Source organism: Aspergillus piperis (genome assembly GCF_003184755.1).
Source record: "Aspergillus piperis CBS 112811 unplaced genomic scaffold BO85scaffold_12, whole genome shotgun sequence".
Classification (NCBI taxonomy): Eukaryota; Fungi; Ascomycota; class Eurotiomycetes; order Eurotiales; family Aspergillaceae; genus Aspergillus; species Aspergillus piperis.
In genome coordinates, this window is record NW_020291602.1 from 450,305 (window position 1) to 470,698 (window position 20,394).

General features: G+C 50.0%; 5 protein-coding genes across 5 annotated transcripts; 2 read left to right on the top strand and 3 right to left on the bottom strand.

The window, feature by feature from the left end:
- Positions 1–349: 349 nt before the first annotated feature.
- Positions 350–2,640, bottom strand: BO85DRAFT_51006 (acetyltransferase SAS4-like domain-containing protein). The gene is made up of 2 exons (XM_025664526.1): positions 1,739–2,640; positions 350–1,675 (listed from the first exon to the last, which is right to left on the bottom strand). Exons 1-2 carry the CDS (start codon positions 2,532–2,534, stop codon positions 552–554), a joined length of 1,920 nt encoding a protein of 639 aa, XP_025514395.1. The 5' UTR covers positions 2,535–2,640; the 3' UTR covers positions 350–551.
- A 260-nt stretch (positions 2,641–2,900) lies between these two features.
- Positions 2,901–4,560, top strand: BO85DRAFT_450493 (dihydrodipicolinate synthase family protein). Its single transcript, XM_025660385.1, has one exon. The coding sequence runs from the start codon at positions 3,401–3,403 to the stop codon at positions 4,337–4,339; it is 939 nt and encodes a 312-aa protein (XP_025514396.1). The 5' UTR covers positions 2,901–3,400; the 3' UTR covers positions 4,340–4,560.
- Positions 4,412–6,667, bottom strand: BO85DRAFT_51032 (X-Pro dipeptidyl-peptidase C-terminal non-catalytic domain-containing protein). The gene is made up of 2 exons (XM_025664546.1): positions 5,079–6,667; positions 4,412–5,008 (listed from the first exon to the last, which is right to left on the bottom strand). The coding sequence occupies exons 1-2, from the start codon at positions 6,330–6,332 to the stop codon at positions 4,484–4,486; spliced, it is 1,779 nt and encodes a 592-aa protein (XP_025514397.1). The 5' UTR covers positions 6,333–6,667; the 3' UTR covers positions 4,412–4,483.
- A 174-nt stretch (positions 6,668–6,841) lies between these two features.
- BO85DRAFT_450496 (uncharacterized protein) lies at positions 6,842–8,115 on the bottom strand. Its single transcript, XM_025660386.1, has 2 exons — positions 7,206–8,115; positions 6,842–7,144 (listed from the first exon to the last, which is right to left on the bottom strand). Exons 1-2 carry the CDS (start codon positions 7,707–7,709, stop codon positions 6,875–6,877), a joined length of 774 nt encoding a protein of 257 aa, XP_025514398.1. The 5' UTR covers positions 7,710–8,115; the 3' UTR covers positions 6,842–6,874.
- A 7,365-nt stretch (positions 8,116–15,480) lies between these two features.
- BO85DRAFT_450499 (uncharacterized protein) lies at positions 15,481–15,899 on the top strand. The gene has a single exon (XM_025660387.1). It carries the CDS (start codon positions 15,504–15,506, stop codon positions 15,732–15,734), a length of 231 nt encoding a protein of 76 aa, XP_025514399.1. The 5' UTR covers positions 15,481–15,503; the 3' UTR covers positions 15,735–15,899.
- Positions 15,900–20,394: the final 4,495 nt, after the last annotated feature.

Genomic DNA, 20,394 nt, shown 5'->3' on the forward strand with positions numbered 1-20,394 from the left:
GTCCTGGTATGAACAAGATGGAGTCTTGTATATAAACTTGTAAATACATTATGCGCATGATCGATATCGAGAAAAAGCATGACAAGCACGAGACTAACGCCAACCGACTCCAGTGTCTTGACCACGAACGTAACTCCAATCCCACCATGCGTCAAAGCAAAGTACTAAATGCCGCAGATATAACACAACAGACCATGTATCCGACTTGAAAGAGGACAAAGTCTCAGGGAGTAATCCCTAGAAACAGGAAGAGATGTAACGATAAGAAGAGATGAATAAAATGGTATATGTAAACCGTCCACCGACAAAACTAAGAAAGCCTAATAGATAAAGTAAAGTAAAGTAAAAGTATAGAGAAGTAGAAAAGAAAAGAAAATAGAAGCGAAGAAGAGAATTCGAAAGAATGAAACAAACCACTGTTCAACGCCATCCATAGTGTACCATACCGAACCAACCCATACCAAACCAAACACACTCACTCCAGTAAATTCCCTCTTCAAATGCAGAAAGAAGGGAAACAGAACACCAGTAATCTAATGCAATCATGCAATCTACCCCGTCTCCCCGCGTCCACTCGCCCTCTTCATCCTTCGCCTCTTCCGTCGACACGAATCGATCGCTTCGGGCGTGAGAATCTCCGCGGGGAGCTCGAACTCGCGCTCTTCAATCTCGGGAATAGGTTGTCCGAAGGCTAAGCGGGTTCGACCTTTCCGGGCTGGTCCAGCGAGGGCTAGTTCGCGGAGATGGGGTTTCGAGTAGAAGGAGGTGAAGGGTTTGGTGGGTTCGGGGGGTAATATTTCTGCTGGTGGGGGTGGTGGAGGAGGAGGAGAAGGAGGAGGGGCTATGTTGGAGGCGGTGGCTTTGTGTTTGGTGGAGGATGAGGGTTTGGTTAGTTTCTTGCCCGTTGAGGTACTTGTGGTTATAGGATTCGTGGTGTTTGCTGTGGTTGTTGTAGTGGCGGATCTTGCTTCCTGATGTAGTTGTCTTGCTGCCCAGGCGTCGACGTCGTTGGGGTCTGGGGGATCTCCACCGCAGCTTTGGGCGTCGGATAACGGGGTGGTGCCGTCTTCTGGGTCGCCGTTGGGGGATGTGGCTGTTGTTTCTGGGGAGTGGTCCTTTTTGCTACTGCTAGCGGTGGTGGGTGGGACGGGCTCTTCCTCGGCCGGTTTGTCCTTTTCTGACTTGCGGCGCTTTTCTTCTTCCCTCCAGATTTTGAACTTCTGCAGGACGGCGGAGATCTCCCGGATGAAGTAGGTGCGTTTGGACTCGAAGTGTTTGCGCTCCGGGTCGCTGATCAGTCCGGTGATTCCCATGACGCGCAGCCAGTCGTGGCCTTGGAGGTCATCCAGGAGACGGTCTAAGTTTTGCTTTTCGTGCTGGGCGCGGTCGCGCTCGATGTTGCGCAGTTGCTTTTCTTGTCGCTCATTGCGCCGGTGCGGGCGGAAGTAGGTTTCTTCGCTGAGAGGGTCGGGAGAGGTTGTGGGAGAATCTTCGGCGGTGGGAGGTATGCGTGGGGAGGTAGAAGGATCGGGAAGGGTGATTGTTTCGCAGTTGTGGAGGTTCACGAGAGGGTTTCCAAAGGGTGTATCGGTATCAGAAATGGGGTCGGAGGATGGTATGAGCGGTTCGTGGAGGTCGTCGAGGAGTTTGATGGTGGTATTTCCCGCGAGAAACTCTGTGCAGGCCAATTTGTCAGCCGAACATTTTGTAAATCAAGCATGTTCTTCTGCAGTCTTACCGGTCTTTGGCGGCTCCATACTGAGGAGCTCCTCATAGTTGGGAAAGTAGAGCGCCAGCTCGCTGCGCGCGCGGGAGCCACCATCATGGGAGCGGAGGGAGCGCCGTTGCTCGCGCCCGGTGTTTGGCTGCTCGGTCGGAACTGTCGGCTGCTGCGGGGTCGCATCCGGGGCAGGTTGAGAGGGTTTAGATGCTATCGAGGCCGATGTAGGCTGCTGTATAGGCGTTGCAGCTGCCTCAGGCTCGGGGTCAGCGGCGGCAGTTGAGCGGCGCGGGCGACGGGCGGAAGAGGAGGCGGCGGTGGTGGTGACGGCGGAGGGTGTCCCCGCCGGGGCGACCCTCCGCGAGACCGACGAGTTGGCCGTCGCGGAGGGGGAAATGGTATCTAATGGATCTGGCGATTCGCGACCGACAGGAAGGAAGTATGATGTGATCGTGGGGGTGGAATCATTGCGGAGTATGCGACGGGGATTCGGACGGGGATTTGGTCGCGGAGTGGCCGGTGACGACGAGGTGGGATTATTGCTGGCCAGCGGGCGGCGCGTCGAGGTCCGCCGGCGCAGGGGATGATGATGAGACGAGAGTTTGTAGGGTGTGGCAGCCGAGGAGGATGAGTTCTCCGTCGTGGTGGTGTCCAGCAGATCGGGGGAGCTCTTGCGACGACGCGATGACGATTGAGTCTGGAGACGAGCTCGCTTTGCTGGTGGTTCGGAGTCCGGCTGGTCGGGGGAATGGCCGTGATGAGGAGGATCTCGTCGCAGGGAGACACGGACAGGCATCAGGGTGGTGGAGGTCATTCGGGAGGATCGAGGGGGGAGAGAGGAATTGAGACGTGGGGGGAAATAGGTCAGGAGGGATGCGTGCACGGCATGTCAGGGCCAGGCGGGGGCGATTCGGAGGATTGAAGTTGGTAGGATGAAGCAACTCGAGAATCGCAGCTGCAGGCCTGGATGTTGTTCCGAATTGGGGAGGAGTTGAAAGTTGTATCTTTACGGATACCGCAGGAGGTATGTCTCAGTACCTGACAGGACCTGTGTTACCGTTATGGTGTATGATACCTGTCACAACGATACCTCACTTGACTAGCCTACATACATACATACATCTATCTTTACTTATAACATATTTACTTCTTCCTCTTCTTTCCTTCTCCAACTCTCTCGCTGCATCAACTTCAATCTCATATCCATCCCGTTCACTCCTTTTTCCGGGCTCACTTTTCATTTCTCCGAGGAACCAATTCTCCGGCGCCTACCCCATTCCTCTACCATAATGTCTCCCTGCACGACGTGGGGGTGGGAGCTACCCTGACTTGCCATAGGAGGGGATCTGCTGGAGAAGAGTGTGGGGTGCGTGGGGGTTTTTGGCTGGATTGTTTTCTGCTCGACGCTGTCTGGATGGAGTCAACCGGCTCAATGTCCGACTCTCTCCAAACTTGACTGGTAACTGTTTCCCCTCTTAGCCACCCACTGGCTTTTTTTTATTTTTTACTTTCTTATATCATGGCAACGACATCCTCATTGCTTTCCATCTATCCTCCTTCTTCTCCTCCTTCATCTTCCCCCGCATTCACCCAATCCACCACCACCACCACTCTCTATACTTCCCTCACCACCACACCTACTACCCCAGATTGATCACCGACCCAATCACCACCTCCACAATGGCCATTACCCCCCGCCCCCTCAAACCCGGCATCTACGTCCCAACCGTCGCCTTCTTCACCTCTCCCAATGAAGACCTCGACCTGACCACCACCGCCCAACACGCCACCTATCTAGCCCAAGCCGGCGTGACCGGTCTCGTCGTGCAAGGCAGCAATGGCGAAGCCGTCCACCTCAGCCGTGAAGAACGCAACCTGATCACCTCCACCACCCGACAGGCTCTCGACACCCACGCGCCCTCCGCCCCGCTCATCGTCGGCTGCGGCGCCGCCTCCACCCGCGAGACCATCCAACTGTGCCAAGACGCCGCCGCCTCCGGAGGCGACTATACCCTGATTCTCCCTCCCTCGTACTACAAATCCCTCCTCTCTCCCAAAGACCTCCTCGACCACTTCCGTCTCGTCGCCTCCGCCTCCCCCATCCCTATCCTGGTATACAACTTCCCCGGTGCCTCCTCGGGCCTGGACCTCTCCTCAGACGACATCCTCGCCTTGGCAGAACACCCCAACATCGTCGGCGTGAAGCTGACCTGTGGAAACACGGGTAAATTGGCGCGCATTGCTGCCGCTGCTGAACCGGGCTTCTTGACCTTTGGTGGCTCCGCCGACTTCACGCTCCAGACGCTGGTGGCAGGCGGTCATGGAGTGATTGGTGGCGTGGCTAATCTGATTCCGAGGTTGAGTGTGCGTGTGATGGAGCTGTATCAGGCTGGTCAGGTCGAGGAGGCTCAGAGGTTGCAGGCTATTGTGGCGCGTGCGGATTGGCAGGCGATTAAGGGTGGGTTTGTGGCCGTCAAGAGTGCCTTGCAGACGTACCGTGGATATGGAGCCTTGCCGAGACGGCCCTGTGTGGTGCCGTCGGAGGAGCAGGCGACGGCGTGGAAGGATTCGTTTGCGGAGGCTATGGAGTTGGAGAGGCAATTGGAGAAGCAGGCTTAGCCTTTCACTCTGTATCTACCTACCTACATACCTTACCCTACTATACCAGGTTGAAATATACATGCAAACGCAATCAATATCCATCCCGAGATACTTACTCACTCCCACTTCTTCTACATACCATCATCACATCACCATCTTCATCTATACAACCGGCAACACCAAATAAGAATCAAACCCTTCCCCACAATGAACTTCATGCACCTGCTCCTCCACCTCCCCTTCCACTAGATCATCAAACTCCACCTCCGGATAACACAAATCACGCCCCGCCACTCGCAACATAATCCCCTCCCCAGCCCCAAACACCATCCCAATCGGCCACAACGTAATATCAATCGGCACGATCTTCCCGGCGGGTATCATCTCCGCGCGATCATGTGTATACACGATCTCATGCTCCGTGGAGAGCGTCTCGTCGCGCGTGACGGCATGCGACGCACGCAGGAACCCCTGCGGCCCGAGCGTCTTGGCTGTGTTGACGTTGGGGACGGCGTCGACGGGCACGGGACACGGGTAGTTGAGGTGTTCGAGGAGTTCGCCGGTCGTGGAGATCTTGCGGATTTGCACGATGATGTGCATGTCTGTGTGGTGGGGGGTGGAGAGCCATAGGTGGACGCGGGGGTACCCGGCTAACTGGGTGGGGGTGGGGAAGTGGAGGGTGAAGTCCTGTTGTTCTGTTAGGATGGGGTTTGAGGGGAAAGGGTATGGGTAGGGGAGTGAGTGGGATGGAACGTACGGAAGTGCCGTGAAGAGCGGAATGGGTTGTTGAGGTGACTGTGTCTGGGAGAGAGGGTTGGAGGGTCTTGGTTGATGCGTTGAGGTAGAATCTCTTGAGCTCCTGCCGGGTTAATGGGTAGGTTTGCTCGGGGTGTTCGAGGATGGTGGGCACGGAGCTGCCTTCGAAGCCTAGGAGGGAGAGGCGCACGGGTGGTGTGCTTTCCCAGTCGTTGGGCGTGTTCTTGAGGTAGCGGTCGAAGAAACGAGAGAGGTCGTCGACCATCTCCGGTCGGTAGAGATCGTACCATTCTTGGTATGGGTGTACGCGGAGCCATTTGCGGGTGCTTTGGGCGGTGCGGAAGGTTTCAAAGGAGCCACGCGTGTGTAGCATCGAGGAGTAGGATGCGAGGATGTAGAGGGGAATGTCGCCGATGCGTTCGGTGTGGATGCGTTTGCTTTGCCAGTAGGCGTCGTCGAAGGGTCGTTTGCTTAGCATGGCGGGCATGTTCTCGGCGGTTCCGTGACCGGCGAAGCCGGTGAGGATTAATTTGTGGAAAGCCTCGTTGTGCTTCATGCCACCGCGCATGGTTAGGTCTCGGTATAGGTCGGTGAAGCCTTCCCAGGGAGCGAGGGCTTTGAGGGCAGGATGCTCGAGTCGCGAGGCGAAGTTGACCTGTGCGATGGAGAGCCACGAGTTGCCTGCCATCCCGACGGAGTGATTGCACCAGGGCTGTTTGGACAACCAGTCGATCGTGTCATAGATGTCTTCGGCTTCTTGTTGGCCCCAGAAGGTGATGTTGCCTTCGGAGTTGCCGGCGCCGCGGGCGTCGATGTTGATGATGGCGTAGCCGCGAGGCACCCATTCGGCGGGATCGGGGGCTTCGAACTTCTCATAACCTGAGGTCCGGCTCTTCTCGAGCCCAGCGCGGAAGGGCGCCATGCTGTCGTAGCTCTGCGGGCCGGTGCCTGTCTTGCCATAGGGGCTCCATGGGATGATGGCTGGGACAGGGGTGTTGTCGGAGTCGACAGGACGAAAGATATCGGTGTATATCTTGATACCATCGCGGAGGGTAATGGCTATATCCTGCTCGAAGAGCACGTCTGTGTGGAATGCGCGATGGCCTGGAGATCGCACATGTCCTGCGGAAAGGACTGTCTTCTTGCCTGGGTGGAAGCCTTGATAGTTGTAGGCAGGATGTAATGCCGGTGGTGTGAGGGGGAACCATTCGAGGTCGGGAAAGGTAGCACGAATCTTCTCTTCAGTGGTAGTCATGATGTCTGCATTGAACGAGGTCTAGGGTCTGAGTATTTGGTAGTATCTGGTGGTCTGCTAGCAGTTTATATAAAGTAGCGGATGGTGTCCATAGAGATCCCCGCATCCCCACTGCTGGTCCCCCACATTCGGGACGCATCACTATCGACACATCATTCGAGTATATAGAGAGGTATGAGGTGATTGGTGTGGGAACTGCTTCATGGGTTTGAACGCGATCGACCACTGCCTGGCATTTGTCCATAATCGAGTGGTAGAAGGACTGGCATTTGCCGAATTGCAGCCATTGTCCGAGCGATGACATCTATACTATCTGCCTCGGGAAGTGGGAAAGGCAAGTGGGAACACATCCACAGGCTCAGAACAAAGCCTGAATGGATGAACAGCAGGGAAGAAGATGGAGAAAGAAAGCGCAAGAGTGGGGAAGTGCGGAGTTGATGATGGAGGACTGGCCTGGCTGGGGTCAAGTGACTTGCGCCTGTCTCAGCTGAGCAACAAACATCCTTGGATACAACATCTATCATCACAGCAAGTTGAACGTACTACTCCATACCCAAGCTATACAACTCCGGCACCTTCTCATCGTCCCCCATTTTCCTCTCGCCCAAGAACGCCCGCACGCCCATTCCCTCCCTCCAGCCCTGCATATCCACCGGCTCCTCCATCGACTTCACTGACGCCTGCCACAGTACCCTCGCATCTCGACACTGATGCACCGCGCCCACCCCATCGATGTCGAAGATGGTCTTACCGTGCCAGTCCTTTGTTTTCCGGGGCCGTTCGATCGTGTCATCTGCAGCACAGAGGATGCCCTATCATGGTCAGATTTGAGCGAAGCAGAGGGGTAGACAAGTACAATGAACGAAAACCCACCTGAGCAATATAGTCAAAGCAATGCGCCCAATGTACCTTGTCATGCATCATGTTGCCCGAATGCGCCTGACTAGTTGAGTTGATTTTGTTCTCCGTCGTCTCAGGGAAGACAATCGCGCGCAGCACAATCAGACAGTGCAATTGATGGAACATTGATATTCCCCAGCTGAGGAGTTTCTTCTCTTTCTTCTCGTCAGCGGTGAGATGGATACGGTCGGGAATTGTATGAGATAGGATGCCTCCGCCACCGGGCGGGAGGAGGATGGATTCCCATGTCTGGACTTCGTCCGAGTCGTTGACTGTTCGTTCGAGTTCAGGGCGCTCGTTGAAGACTCGACCGTGAGTCTGGTCTGGTAGGCTTAGGGACTGTGAGGGACATATGGGAGGGATAATATGTGGGAGAAAAGTGGGTGGTGTAAGGAGGAGGATGGTGATGGTGGTGAGAAAGAGGGTGGTGAGGATCAGCGAGATGAGACAGGGGGTATAAATTGATGTCTTGGACATTTCATGGCATTTCTTGTTTTCTTTCTTCAGTACTTTAATGTAGAGAAATGACCGGGGTCTGGTGGTTTCATGATTCTTTTATCTGGGGGTTGTTCTTTATTGTTGCCGCATCGGGTATACAATGGTTCTTTATGGGATCCATGGTTGAGCTGTATAGAAACCATGGTTCGTAGCTAATTCATAAGTGTATTTAGACCTCCCTCGAAGTTGAATAGCCAGCTACATAGCTAACTAACTAGGACAGAATATGCCCATCTTTGGTACTGCCCATATCAAACATGGATAGACACTATACTAGCTACGGAGTACAGGGAGGAGATTCACATGACCAGCAATATCTGCACTAAACCAACACTAATCTGCACAGTGATAAGAAGCCAAACAGACATTCAAATCCCGGGGAGCTAGACTAGCTGCACCAACACAGCACAGAGCAGAAAAGCGACTGTGACGACAAGTGGCAAAAACCGGGCAACCTGCAGAAGCAACTAATGCGAGCCTGATTGCTGCAAGGCATCCTGAGGGAATGGATACCTTGTCTGTTCGGAATGATGATAATTGGTGGGGAGGCAGCTGTTTGTTACTGAGGATTCAGTATCCGTCCACACCATTATTCGTGTATCCATCCATCTATCTAACTGGTAATTGTACACATCTCATTCACAAATCGACTTTCGACAAACATCAGTGTAAAAGTAAAGTTTCACAACCTAACCAGTAATAAAGTTAACCCCATCTGCAGGTCCGTCAAGTTCAATCAATCAGTCAGGTTTAAATCCGATACTTCCGAATACCAACCCAGCCAACCGGACTAACCGATTAGCATCATAGCAGCAGTAGCAGCAGCAGTAGCACCGCCTCCTATCCTGTCCAGGTAGGTGGTAAGTGTCTGGTACTCCTAGTATTCCCCTATCCCGCGAAAGGTCAAACTAACTGACAAACTAAACGAAACTAAACCCAACCCCGGTGCAAAACTACCTGCCTAATTTCCTCCCCGTCTTCCTCCTAGTTTCCGGTTCACTGGAATGGAATGGACTGGCGGGAAAGGAAAAAAAAAATGGGTGCTGGGATGGATGGATGGTGTCAATACCTGCCCTTTTCGGGCATGAATTACGGGGAAGGAGACAAAAAACAACATGGGCTCGGTTTGTTTTTTTGTTGTTCAGGTTCAGCCAGCCTCTTTCCATGTCCACCTCCCCGAATAGGTTTAGTCTCCCCTTCCTTGGGGGATTCCCTATTCCCTAACTTGGATTCGTACGTTAATTCCGTTCCCTTATGACGATAGCTATTTACTTCTCTACTAGTTTACTTGGTAGGTATTTAGGTGAATACGTAAATCAACAATATTATTACTGGAAGGAATGGCTACTACTATTTACTAGTGGCTGTCGCTAGGCGAAGTGGCCAATCATGTACATAGTACTGGTCTTCTTATTTCATTCATTGTTTTGTTTGTTTGTTCTTGTTGTTTTTCATGGTCGGGCCGAGATGGATGGCTATTCATCAGTCACATCTAACTATCCGTGGGAATGGTAACTACTACTCACTATTCTACTAGTATTATTCCTGCCAGTCTATCTATGTAGCTAGGTAACGACAATAAGTAGTATCTATCATTTGTCTATGACATAACTATTCACGGAGTAATAGATACATAGACAGATACTACTGTACACATATAATGATATTCAGGGGATGCCTTCGGTGATGCTAGTAGTTACTCCCCGTTATCGGTGTTCGCCGTTTATTCGATCGCGATTTCGTGCATGTGAGTAAAATAAGTAACTACTACCTCAGATATGCTACTACTATCTACTACTACTACTACTACTACTACTACTGTACATGCTTCAAGTGTTGCCCGACAATGTATCTACCTAGTTGGTATCAGAGACCGAGATACTGATTGGTATCCCCTCCTGTAGGTACACAATCCCATCCAACCATGACTCAGTTACTTACCCAATTCGTCATTCAATCAATCAAATCATATCCACTAGTCTCATTTATCTAGTACTACGTACTCCTAACTATATCGCCACATAATATAGTATCTACACCATCGTCAAGTTCTACACCACCACCAACCACAATGCAACCCAGTAGATCTTAGGCTAGATCCTAAAGTAAACACAGTTCTTGCTAGGGATTTGAATCTCTCATCCTTTCATCCTTCGCTTCGCTTCGCTTCATTCATGGAGTATCTTGGATGGGTTACATCCAAATTCGCCTCTCGAGCGGGGGGGTTTTTCATCGTCATTATCAACTGACACTTCTAACCTAGCGAACTAAGTAACTAAATAACTAGTTAGTTAAACTAACATAGCTAGATAATTACCCAAGTAATGTTCGGGATATGGTCCACAATGTAATGTGAAGGCAAAGAAAAGGCAACAAGGTTGAGTCAAATTAATTATCCGATCTACTACTATTCTTAGCCTATGTTGTGTGCCCTTACGGATGTAACACTTGGCAAGCAAATAAGTAGATGCCTTCTTCCTCTTCTTCTTCTGCGGGTATAGCGGCAACCATACATATGCATATATATATATACATCGGTGAGTTGGAATAGGAGGAATAAATCAAGGGATAGTAGCTAGTTAATTAATTCTACGATTGAGTCAATCGGGGGGGGTTTGTTATATTTAGTATTATTAGTATTATTTTATTGCGATTGTCCCTTCGGTTGTTCGGAGTAAAAACTGTATACTATATTTCCTAGAAGTTAGTTGATGATGTACTATGATGATGCTAACGCATTGTGGTTATGTTTTTATTGTGAAGGCAACTAGTTCCTTACTTACTACTGAGTAAATAGTAAGTTATGCTGTGGGAGTAAGTAATCTCGCTTCTACCGTTAGTATTCGTACTTTGTACGTGTGTCCTCACTTAGTTCATTGCAATGTAAATCTTCTCTCTCTCCTAAGCGATTTGTTTCATTGTTTTATGTTTACTATCTATCATAAACGACTATCCTTTTCAGCTGAGCTCCCAGTCTAGACGTCCAATTTAGCCTCGTGGCTTGCTTTGACAGCTGCATGGTGGAGAAGGTTTCCCTTAACTCCAACTTATTGACAAGAAAAAATTAGGCATTGTTAACGGAAACTCTCCTCCGCAACTATGTTCAATAGACAGCATCCACTGGATCCATTGTGGCAAAATACGGCCCCAGACCCAGAATGCTTTCTAGTACGGATAGATGTCAAAAGGTTGGTGATCCTTCCGTTGAGTACGTAGTCGGGGTCCCATAACTATGATGGTGGTACCTTTGGGGGTCTATCCGTTGTTTCGATTAGGGATAGACATGTTGGGGAATTAGCTTCCGGGTGTACTCCCGTCGTAACCGCTACTAGTCAATTTTTTTTTCTTTGCCTTAGGAGTTATTCTGTTCTGTCTCCTGTCGTAAGGGGGACGGTAGTCGTCTAGGTAAGGGGGAGGGAGATGCCACGATGTCTCCAACTGTCGGGCAAGGGCCTGGACTGGGCGATGAAGATCGCGCCCCCGACTACTGGAAAAATTTTCAACGCCTTGTCATAGGTTGGAGACAACTAAGCAGTTGAAGTGTCTGCTTTGTAACGGGGTAAGTGCTTCCGGAGGAGCAGATCCATGCATCATCAATCAAAGCGACTAGACTACTACCTTATTCAGTCGGATAAGGCAAGTCCGTTATGATATATGCAGTTTTAGTCCCGCAAGGCACTCGCTTCAGGAGAGACATTATTCATCGGACATGCCGACACTATTGCTTGACGTCTGGGGCGCGGCGCTGCAGATCTCTGTGCTTTATCACGACCGTCCCGAGTTTCCGTCAAAGACTGTGCACACCCACACACTAGACACGGCGGCGGGTGACACCGCCTCATGTGCACTCGGCGCTAAAAAGAAAAAATTCTTTGGTGCCAGAGTCTCGGGGTTTGAAGGCGCCCATGCTTGCTGTCATAGGCTTGTGAACGGGGCAAATCGCATCCCTAGCCCATGGGCTTAGCCACATGGACTAATCCAAAGCAGGTTGCAATTCACCCACTTAGCTCGGGCCCATCGTGTGCCCCAGCCACATTCTCATCGGGCGTCAGGCACACGGGATCCATCTCGGGGACCGTCAGGACGGTCCTGTATTTTCTTCTATTTTGTTTTTCTTTCAGCGGATTCAGTATGGTATAGTAAATAGCTGCATGCAGGTTGGCATGCCGAGTCATGTTTGTGGGTGTCAGAGTGCTGATTCGCGCTCCTGTCGAGCCCTAATGGGCACAATGCGCTGATCATTGCCGCTCATTCTCATGCGGGGGGTAGCCGTTCTACGTAGTACGTAGTACTGTGTGGTGGTCAACCCCTCAGGCCTTTCCGATCTCGCTCTGCCACCTGGAGGAGGCAGGTACCTACCTACACGATGCATAGAGAGAATAAGGCATAATAGGAAGACATGATAGGCAGCTCATGATGGATGCATGTGATGTACCAATCCCGTATCTTCATTGCACATCGTGATTGACCGAAAATGCATCCCCCAAGCAGGGGTGCGCAAATCAGAGAGGAATGAACGGAAAAATGGCTGTCTCGGAACGAATGCGGAGCATCCAATGACCGTCAAAAGTAAGGACCCTCCCTAACCGTAGTAGCGGAACAGAAGTGCGAGCCAGAATGGGGGCCACTATCTGCTGGAGTGGGTGGGAAGCAGTCGTCGACTCAAGGGTCTGGACCTGAAGAAAATTCTGAATTGCTTCCTCGCGCCTATGTCGCAGGACCTGCTGAATTCGGAGAAGGCTTCCGACCGACTGTAGAAGGAGAGAACTAGAACTCGAACTAAGACAACACAAGTCTGTGGTGGGGATTAAGCAGGATGATGGATTGCATCGCTCAGACTGCCAGGCCTGTAGTCGACCACTTCAGGAAGACATGCCCGGTCGGAACCTAATCTGGCGAATGCCCCGAGCGACTATTAAGTCAGTGCATTTGATCAGCGACTGACCCAAGATCTTGTCCCGCGGGATCTGGTTTAGTGTCGATTCAAATTGATTATTACCCGGATCTCCGAGTGAGCGAATGTCTTTGCGCTCAAATTTGAGCCAGTTCTGGTCTTGCCGGATACGCGGTAACTACAGTTCGGTATGGTAACCATGCATCCATCCGTAAATTCGCCGTGATCGACAACAAAGTCCCCAAGGGTATGGTGCAACCGTCAAGTGGCTGCCATGTCCGTGGATGATCATGGGTCGCAGAGATCGGTCCCTCCTCTGCATGACTCCAAGCAGAATCCGGAAGGACCTGATGAAAGTAGTATGTAGATGACATCCGCCCAGATAGGTAGTCAGTTGTGATGTCCAACAGCATCCATTCCCCTCTCTATCCAAGGCAGTCCAACCCCTCTTCCGTGTAACCTCGAGTGAAGCAGGTGAAGAACCGAGTAGCTCTTCACCAAGTTCATTGGCTCCTCTAGCCGGATAAGTGAGTAATAATAAAACCTTGATTAGCTTCCAGGTGCAACTTGTCTGCATGGCGAGTGTTACATGGGTTTCGCGTGTGCAGGTTACACCCCAAGGCAAATGCCCAGGGTGAACAAACAATGATCAATCAATCATTCACATCTGCGTAAACTCTCCATGACTGCGAGGGGAAGTAATACGTCGTGTCTCTCTTTCTCCCTCTCTCTGCCCGACCTCCCAAGCCAGGGACTCGATTTTCGACATATCCTGACTGGGTAACACCGAGAGGAAGCTAGTTGTCAGATGATAACCAGGTTCGTCGACACTGATCGGCACAAGTTTGCTAGGATGAGAGGGGGTCAGTGAGGAGTTATTGGCTTATGTCTGGTCTGTGCATACGACTCCTGCTGGGTGTTTGGACGACATGAGTGAATCGCGGGGTCTTCTGCCATGCATGAAGAGCGATGGTCGCCGAAAGGATCCCGAGTACAAGGCCATTCTCTCGTCCTCTCACCCCCCTCTCGCCCCCTTGTCTGGCACCGATGGCTTACTGAGCGGCTTGCAGATATCGACCTTAGCTGCAGAAAGTGCGAAGCCATGTAAGCCATCCTAGATCGACATGACACCAGTCTCGTAGAAGGAACAAGGCGATCGAAAGGATGCTATGGATATTAGCAGACGGCAATGGCGGTACATCCCAAGAATTCATGATTCGTGACAGCTCCACTGGCGACAGCAGAGACAGGGACAGGAACAGACCAGCAGGAAGTTGACCCGACAACTTGTCACAAGGAGGGGTAACCATACCCACAACCAGCAGAATCACGATCCAGAACCCAACTTGAAGTTCCTTCCTCTGAATATTGTTATTGTTCGTAATTTCCAGGATCGACGCAGGGGGATTCCGTGTGTCAGCCAGCGTGTGGAATCCACGTACTGCCTCAAGCATGACCCGACTCCTGATTAATTTCAGTCTATAGACCTTAGGGTTAAGTCAGTGACCGGTTGCATAAATCCCAGGATACCTCGTATCGGAGGACGGATATCCGATTAGTGCCCCCTGGCACAGAAGATATGAAGGGAGAGAAAGTGCGTAATGTGGAGAGAGTCAGTCATCCAGAGAAAGGTCTGGCCCAGACAGCTAGACCACCCATCTCCTCCGTCCTCCCCGACCCCAAAAAACACCCCCCCCAAAAGATTGAGTGGAGCAACAATCCATCCAAAGTACAAAGTACCAGACTAACTTAGTCCTCTGTTCATTAATTAATCAGGCACTTCACCTCAACATCAATCCCGACACGAAATACTACATTGTAAGACCTCCACGTACCTAACCTTCCCAAAGCGGTATATAGTCGTGCCAATCAGCAAGAAGAATCTCGCTTATGCATTTAGCACTTAAGTAATTAATTACCCAAGTTGGCAGTCTTCTAATTAGGTACAGAATCTAGTATTATTTAGTAATTCCCAACAAATCTGTTAGCTGTCAATCATAATTCCTAAACGATGCAGGTTAATATATTCAAGCAATATAGATTGATTAAGTGGCCCATCCAAGGTGCACCATTAGGGTCGTAAATTCGCCATGCCAAGTACTACGCTAATTTCTTTCCCCGGCCTCCCCGGGACCGTAGTACGGGCACTAGATCTACTAGTTCGCATGCCGAGAAGCTACTTACTTACCTTTTCCCCCCTTGGACTGGGGCACTGGAGATTGGTCGTGGATTTCCGTTGGTCCTTCCTTTATGGCCCCCAGGATAGTAAGGGGGTTAACTGGTGAGGGGATGTAGACTAAGTACTAATGGACGGAGGGAAAGTCGTCAGGGAAACATGAAGTACTACTATACTAGTATCTGTCTATCTACCCATCTGTCTGGTTAGTCAGGTCTCAATGATAGGTGAATAGTAGTTACCACCTAACTCAGTATTACTGAGTCATTTAATATACCGGGGTCTTCCCGTGCGAGCAAGGGTCAGGGGTGATTTGGAATAACTAGCAGGTAGGCCTACATACCCCCAGAAAATACTCGTTGATTTAATCTACTTAGCTTGATTGACATACATTGTTGCCGACAATACTATCCACAACACCCGGGCGCTTATCAATCCGTGGGTGTGCGGAGAAGTAGTAAGAAAAAGAGAGAAGGAAAAACAGCTGAGTAAATCAGGACAGACCCGTTATCATTCCTACTCCCCAAAAACTCAATAGAGTAAAACTAGTAGCTGGTAGCTTCCCAACGGCTTGATAAACAGGATTGCTGCAAGCGCTTACTTCTGGTCCGTAAGGTTTCCACGCATGTCCGATGCTCGGGACGGAAAAAAAGAAAGGAAAAAGAAAAAGAAAAGAAATCCAGGTCATGAGTAACGAGTTGCGATGGCTTTCACCATCCCTGGTCATGCCCAAAATAGCAGTCCTATGGAAGCATCGAATTTGTTTCAAGTTGGTTTCATGGGCGGCAAGAATGTTGTTCTGGAAGCCTTTTTCCTGATCTCCTACTGGCGACCGCAGGGAAAGACAGTGCCAGGGGTTAGAATCCCAGCGCTTATGTTTGGGCGAATGCAAGCGCCAGCACACAAAGTAGAGCATGCAGCTAAGCAGGACTAGTCCCAACAACATAAAAAATATCCACAAAGCGCTGACATTGCTCGACACTTGCTAATCAATTAGCTGCCGTCTATCTATAGACTAGCAATGACTAGCATCAGACAGTCGGGCGCTTGTTTGGAACTGCGACAGAATACCCTGGGTTTCTTAGTGCGCCGCCACGAGACGAGGCCAAGGAAGATATTAATGGAATCCTTTGTGTTACTTACTTTACTTGACCAAGCACGATGGCGGGCGAGGGATGCTTCCTTGCATCCCACGCAACGCCGAGATAATTTAGACATTCGTAAAATTTGGGGCCAAAAGTCTAGCCATCCCATAGTTAATCCACAGTAATGGTCCATCAGTTATCTGTCGTCGCGACAACAACGATGGGGCGCCCCCTGGAAAAATTGGCACCTGCCAGCTGGGACCCGACACAAACTGACATGCGAAACAGTCTCTCTAAAAAGTGGGGTGCAGTGGAGACTCGGCCACGATCCGTCGGAACGCCATGATGGATGTGTCACTTCCGTATCCAAAGTGTACTATACCAGCCAAAATGCGTCCAGGATGATTCTCATCAAGAGAATCGGCTTCTAAACTTAGTGCTGCAATTGATGAAAAGATCCGGGACTTCTTGCGTACCTTGCAGGCGCACTGTGTTGTTTCTAATTCTGTATGCCTGCAGCAGCATCCGGAGATATCGGATGCTGTGGATAAGATAGTGGTCTAGTAGTACTGAGTGTTAGCCGTGTTGGTCCTATTGTGCTTCGTGATTGGTGTGGCTCATGTGGGCGCTTAAGACACTTTACTTGACGGGGAGCGTAGCATCCTAAGAATAGCCCACTCCAGGTCTTTTCACTACCAAATAATGTGGTCAGGTTGATATCTTTCAATTAGTGGCCGGGCGATCATTTCCACGATGAGTCGAATACCAATCATTTTCCCTTGGCAATAGAAGAGATTTCCCTTTCGTACTTGTGTGTTTTGAGTCTGACACATGGAAGCAGGGATTAACTATTTCCTCCGTCGAGTTGACATTCTGGGCGCACCCGAAATAAGGCTTAGCGAACCCCTCATTGTCAATCCTTGGGAATGTCTGGGATTACCTGTCACCTTAAGTTTCTGATGATCAGGGATGCTCCTTGAATGGCAGTTTGGCACGAAAATGTTCCAGACTGTTTTCGCCGACTACTTGTGCTGGTATAGTTAATTTGAGCTAGCTGCAAGATACTGAAATAAGAAATAAGCCGTTGGTGTCAGAAAGACTGAAAAAGTAAAAAAGAGTGGGCGGTGGCCCTTCCCTGCCGCACCGAGAGAGCGTCTCCAGAATAAGGGACCGTCAGCATGGTAAAGTTTTGAAATCTCATCTGGATCAATTAAGTTACACGCATCAGCATATTGACGTGGTCTGCCACGTGCGGATGCATTGGGTGGGATTCGGGTGTCGTATTACCCTCGTGTACAGAAAGGCTCAGTACGTGAAGCCCCTGAGTGCACGTCCATGTCAGCTTCATTGTAATTCCCGAGTAAGACGTGATTACTTGTCATCTGTCGACGCTCCAAAAGAAATGGAGCTCGCTTTTCTGTTTCAAACAAATGGTGTCCCTTATCACACATAAGGTCATATAATAAGTTGTGGGTCAGTTCAAATTATTAGGATTTTGGAGGCACACAACCGGAGTAAGATTCCCTACCCATAATATTGCTGTAGGGAATGGATAGAGCCCAGACCAGTAGTGCATACTAGTACCCAAGGTTAGGTAGAAGTCACAGGATTCTGGAACATCTAGAATACCCTGTCAGCACACCAGTGAAACGAAGCCACAATATTGGGACTTCCAGAAAAGAGTGAGGGGTGGAAGAGAAAGGAGGAACAGGAAGCAAAACATGCCCCACCGGAGAGGCATCTGTCGCTGTGCAACAATATTGGGGCTGGTTATCAACACATTCTAGAATTCTGTGACGTGGTGCACTGTGTTACTTCATACTATCGTAGTCGAATAGCCACGGAGCTGATCCGTCGCACATAGATGAGCCAAACTTAGCAACAATGCTCCGGGAACCTCGTCGCCAAAAATTTCGGCTATCGGTCAGTTCTACCATGTGCGACGACATTCTGACCGAACAAGACAACATGTGGATAACCTATGACATAGGGAGAGAGCCACATTACAGGATGGATGCCACAGCGCGACCCGAGGGAGCGGTGAAAGAGAGGAGCAGAGTGCTGCGCCTCACTTCGATCAATCCTCATTGCGGCATTAGCGCACGGGGATCTTCCAATGGAAAGTGCGGTAAGATCCGCCCGGTGACACACGATGAAAAAGTATTAACTATTAAGATGTGGCTCAACCAAACATGTGGCGCTAAGGTCGGGTCGGGAACTCCGTCCTCACCGACTTAGCGTCTCTTCTTCTTGCGCCCCCCTTCGGAGAAGAGCGTCGGGTGTGTGCGTTCGTCACTGGTTTTCAAATTCTTCGAACCCAACCGCTTGCATTCTACATCTGCATACTGCGCCAAACCCGCTTCTGTGGCTTGATGACAAGGGGGATAAAGTCCATTGCCTTGTAGATTGTCAAGTTCGAAGCGTTTTTCAGGCGAAGTATCCCCTAGGCCCACAATATCTTGTCATTTCGTGTAGATATCCTCCTTTGTGGAGGACAATTAAAAATGGGAGGGGCTTATTCAAGGGACTTTTCACTACAAAGTTGTAGTAATAGGCACAGATCGGTCGTTTCTTTGTCCTTTGTTACTCCTGTCATACTCAGGTATTGTGATCGTACGGAAGTATGGGAGGGTATGTAACAACACTACTCAGCCTTGCATGAGCCACAGTGGACCCACTCAACCTGGCAGCCACGATGTCATTTTTCTCATGTTTGACTTGCGTTCCATACCGGTTTGATTGAAATGGGAAGAATGAAGCGACAGCTTCGTGGGACTAAGCCAAGGCATGTCATGATCCTTTTGACAGCCATGCTCTCCTACGGTGAACGTGCGATGGACCGTCGTGTGCCCCCAACGTGTTCGGCGTATTTGAGGACGGGACTATTGAAATCTATAATATTCCACATTATAGCAAAGTCGTAGATTGCCCGCCCACACACACTCTCTCTTTCTCTCTCGGGTGGAGGGTGAAAAAAATGTGCGGCTCTGTCTATATCGAAAACCCTAGTCCCGTGTTCGTACAGTTTGGGCAAGATGATTGTCCTCGCCCGACGCCCTAAATGAGAATCGTCTTCCCGTCTGGGACAATCTCGGAAGTCTGATTGGATCGAAGAGGGTCGTCGGTCCATGACGCTTCATTTGCCCGTCGTGAGTTACTGGCCAATCGTTCCGATCGCTGGAAAATGCACGTTTCTGAAAGGGGTGTTGTGAGGGAGTGGAGCTGAGCTAAGATCGTCAAAAGGACCCATGAGGTCGGCGACTTGAGCGATGGGTGTTCGGAACTGGCGGCCACGGCCCAGATCCAGTTGCTTAGTTTGCTGCTAGTAAGAGTCCTCCACGTCCCTCCTGGATTGAGGACGATCTGAACCACATTGATGGGACGAAGGAAGCGTCCCGCCATAGGCACTTTTTTTTTTTTTTCGTTTTTTTCACAGTCCGAGGAGAAGAATGACAGATCGACCACTGACGGTAGAATTGATTACCCTTAAACTTTCAAAACGTCTGTTTCCTCTGCGGTGTGTGTTAAGTCAATGACACATTCGCTCGTTTGGATTTCTCCTTGAGGATTCGACTAGATACTAAATGGTTGGACACGCACTACTAAGCGGATAGGTCACCAAGCACTAAAAGTTGCCCAGTCCGTATCCCCGTGATGGTGTAGCCACTAGCCTATAAAACATAGCAATTATCCGCTCGCAGGAGGTCACATCGTCTAGTGAAAGACATTGAGGAGGGGGGAAAGAAAAATTATTTGCCACCATCTTATCAGGAACAATGGCCGTGCCATGATTAGCAGGAATGCGGAGGAAGGGAAATAAACAAATATCTAACCGCTAAAACTGCTACGTAACCGACAAGGTTTGGTAGATAGTCAAATGGGCTACCGACAAATTAATGCCAAGTTTTCAACCGAGGATGGGCGTGTGCCACTACGGACTTGCCGATGACACCTGCGGATACGAATGTCAGGAATGCACGGGGTACGGCGACCCCGTAGTAGGCATCCAGGTCTCCAGATCATTATTTCCTAGTATCGTCCTTAGCTTATATTATTCATTATTAATTTATTATGATCGATCGCTCAGATACTTGGGTTCTAGACACATTCAAAGGGACGTGTTTCATAAATGAATACTACTTATTCAGGAGTAATGTGGTAGCCGAATACGATACGGGCTCGCGAATTCCCCAGTTCGACAGTACCTTACATGCAGGTGGTGCGAAAGAAGAAACCACAAAGAGGCATGGATAAGAAGTATCCAATTAAAACACCTAGAGACAATGGATAAAATAAAATGGAATAAAAAAGGAAAAATGGGGAGAGGGGATGCACGGAATTTCGGAAAAGAGCGAGTCGATTAACATTCTGATAGGGCCCGAATTCCAAGGGCGATTGTATGAAATGCTTGCTAGAGGTTAGTGATTGTGGAGGCTTTGACAAAAGTTTGGGTGGCCGTGGAGTGGATCGCAGATGGGGTTCCCTTATTACCGTTTTAGGTAATCATCG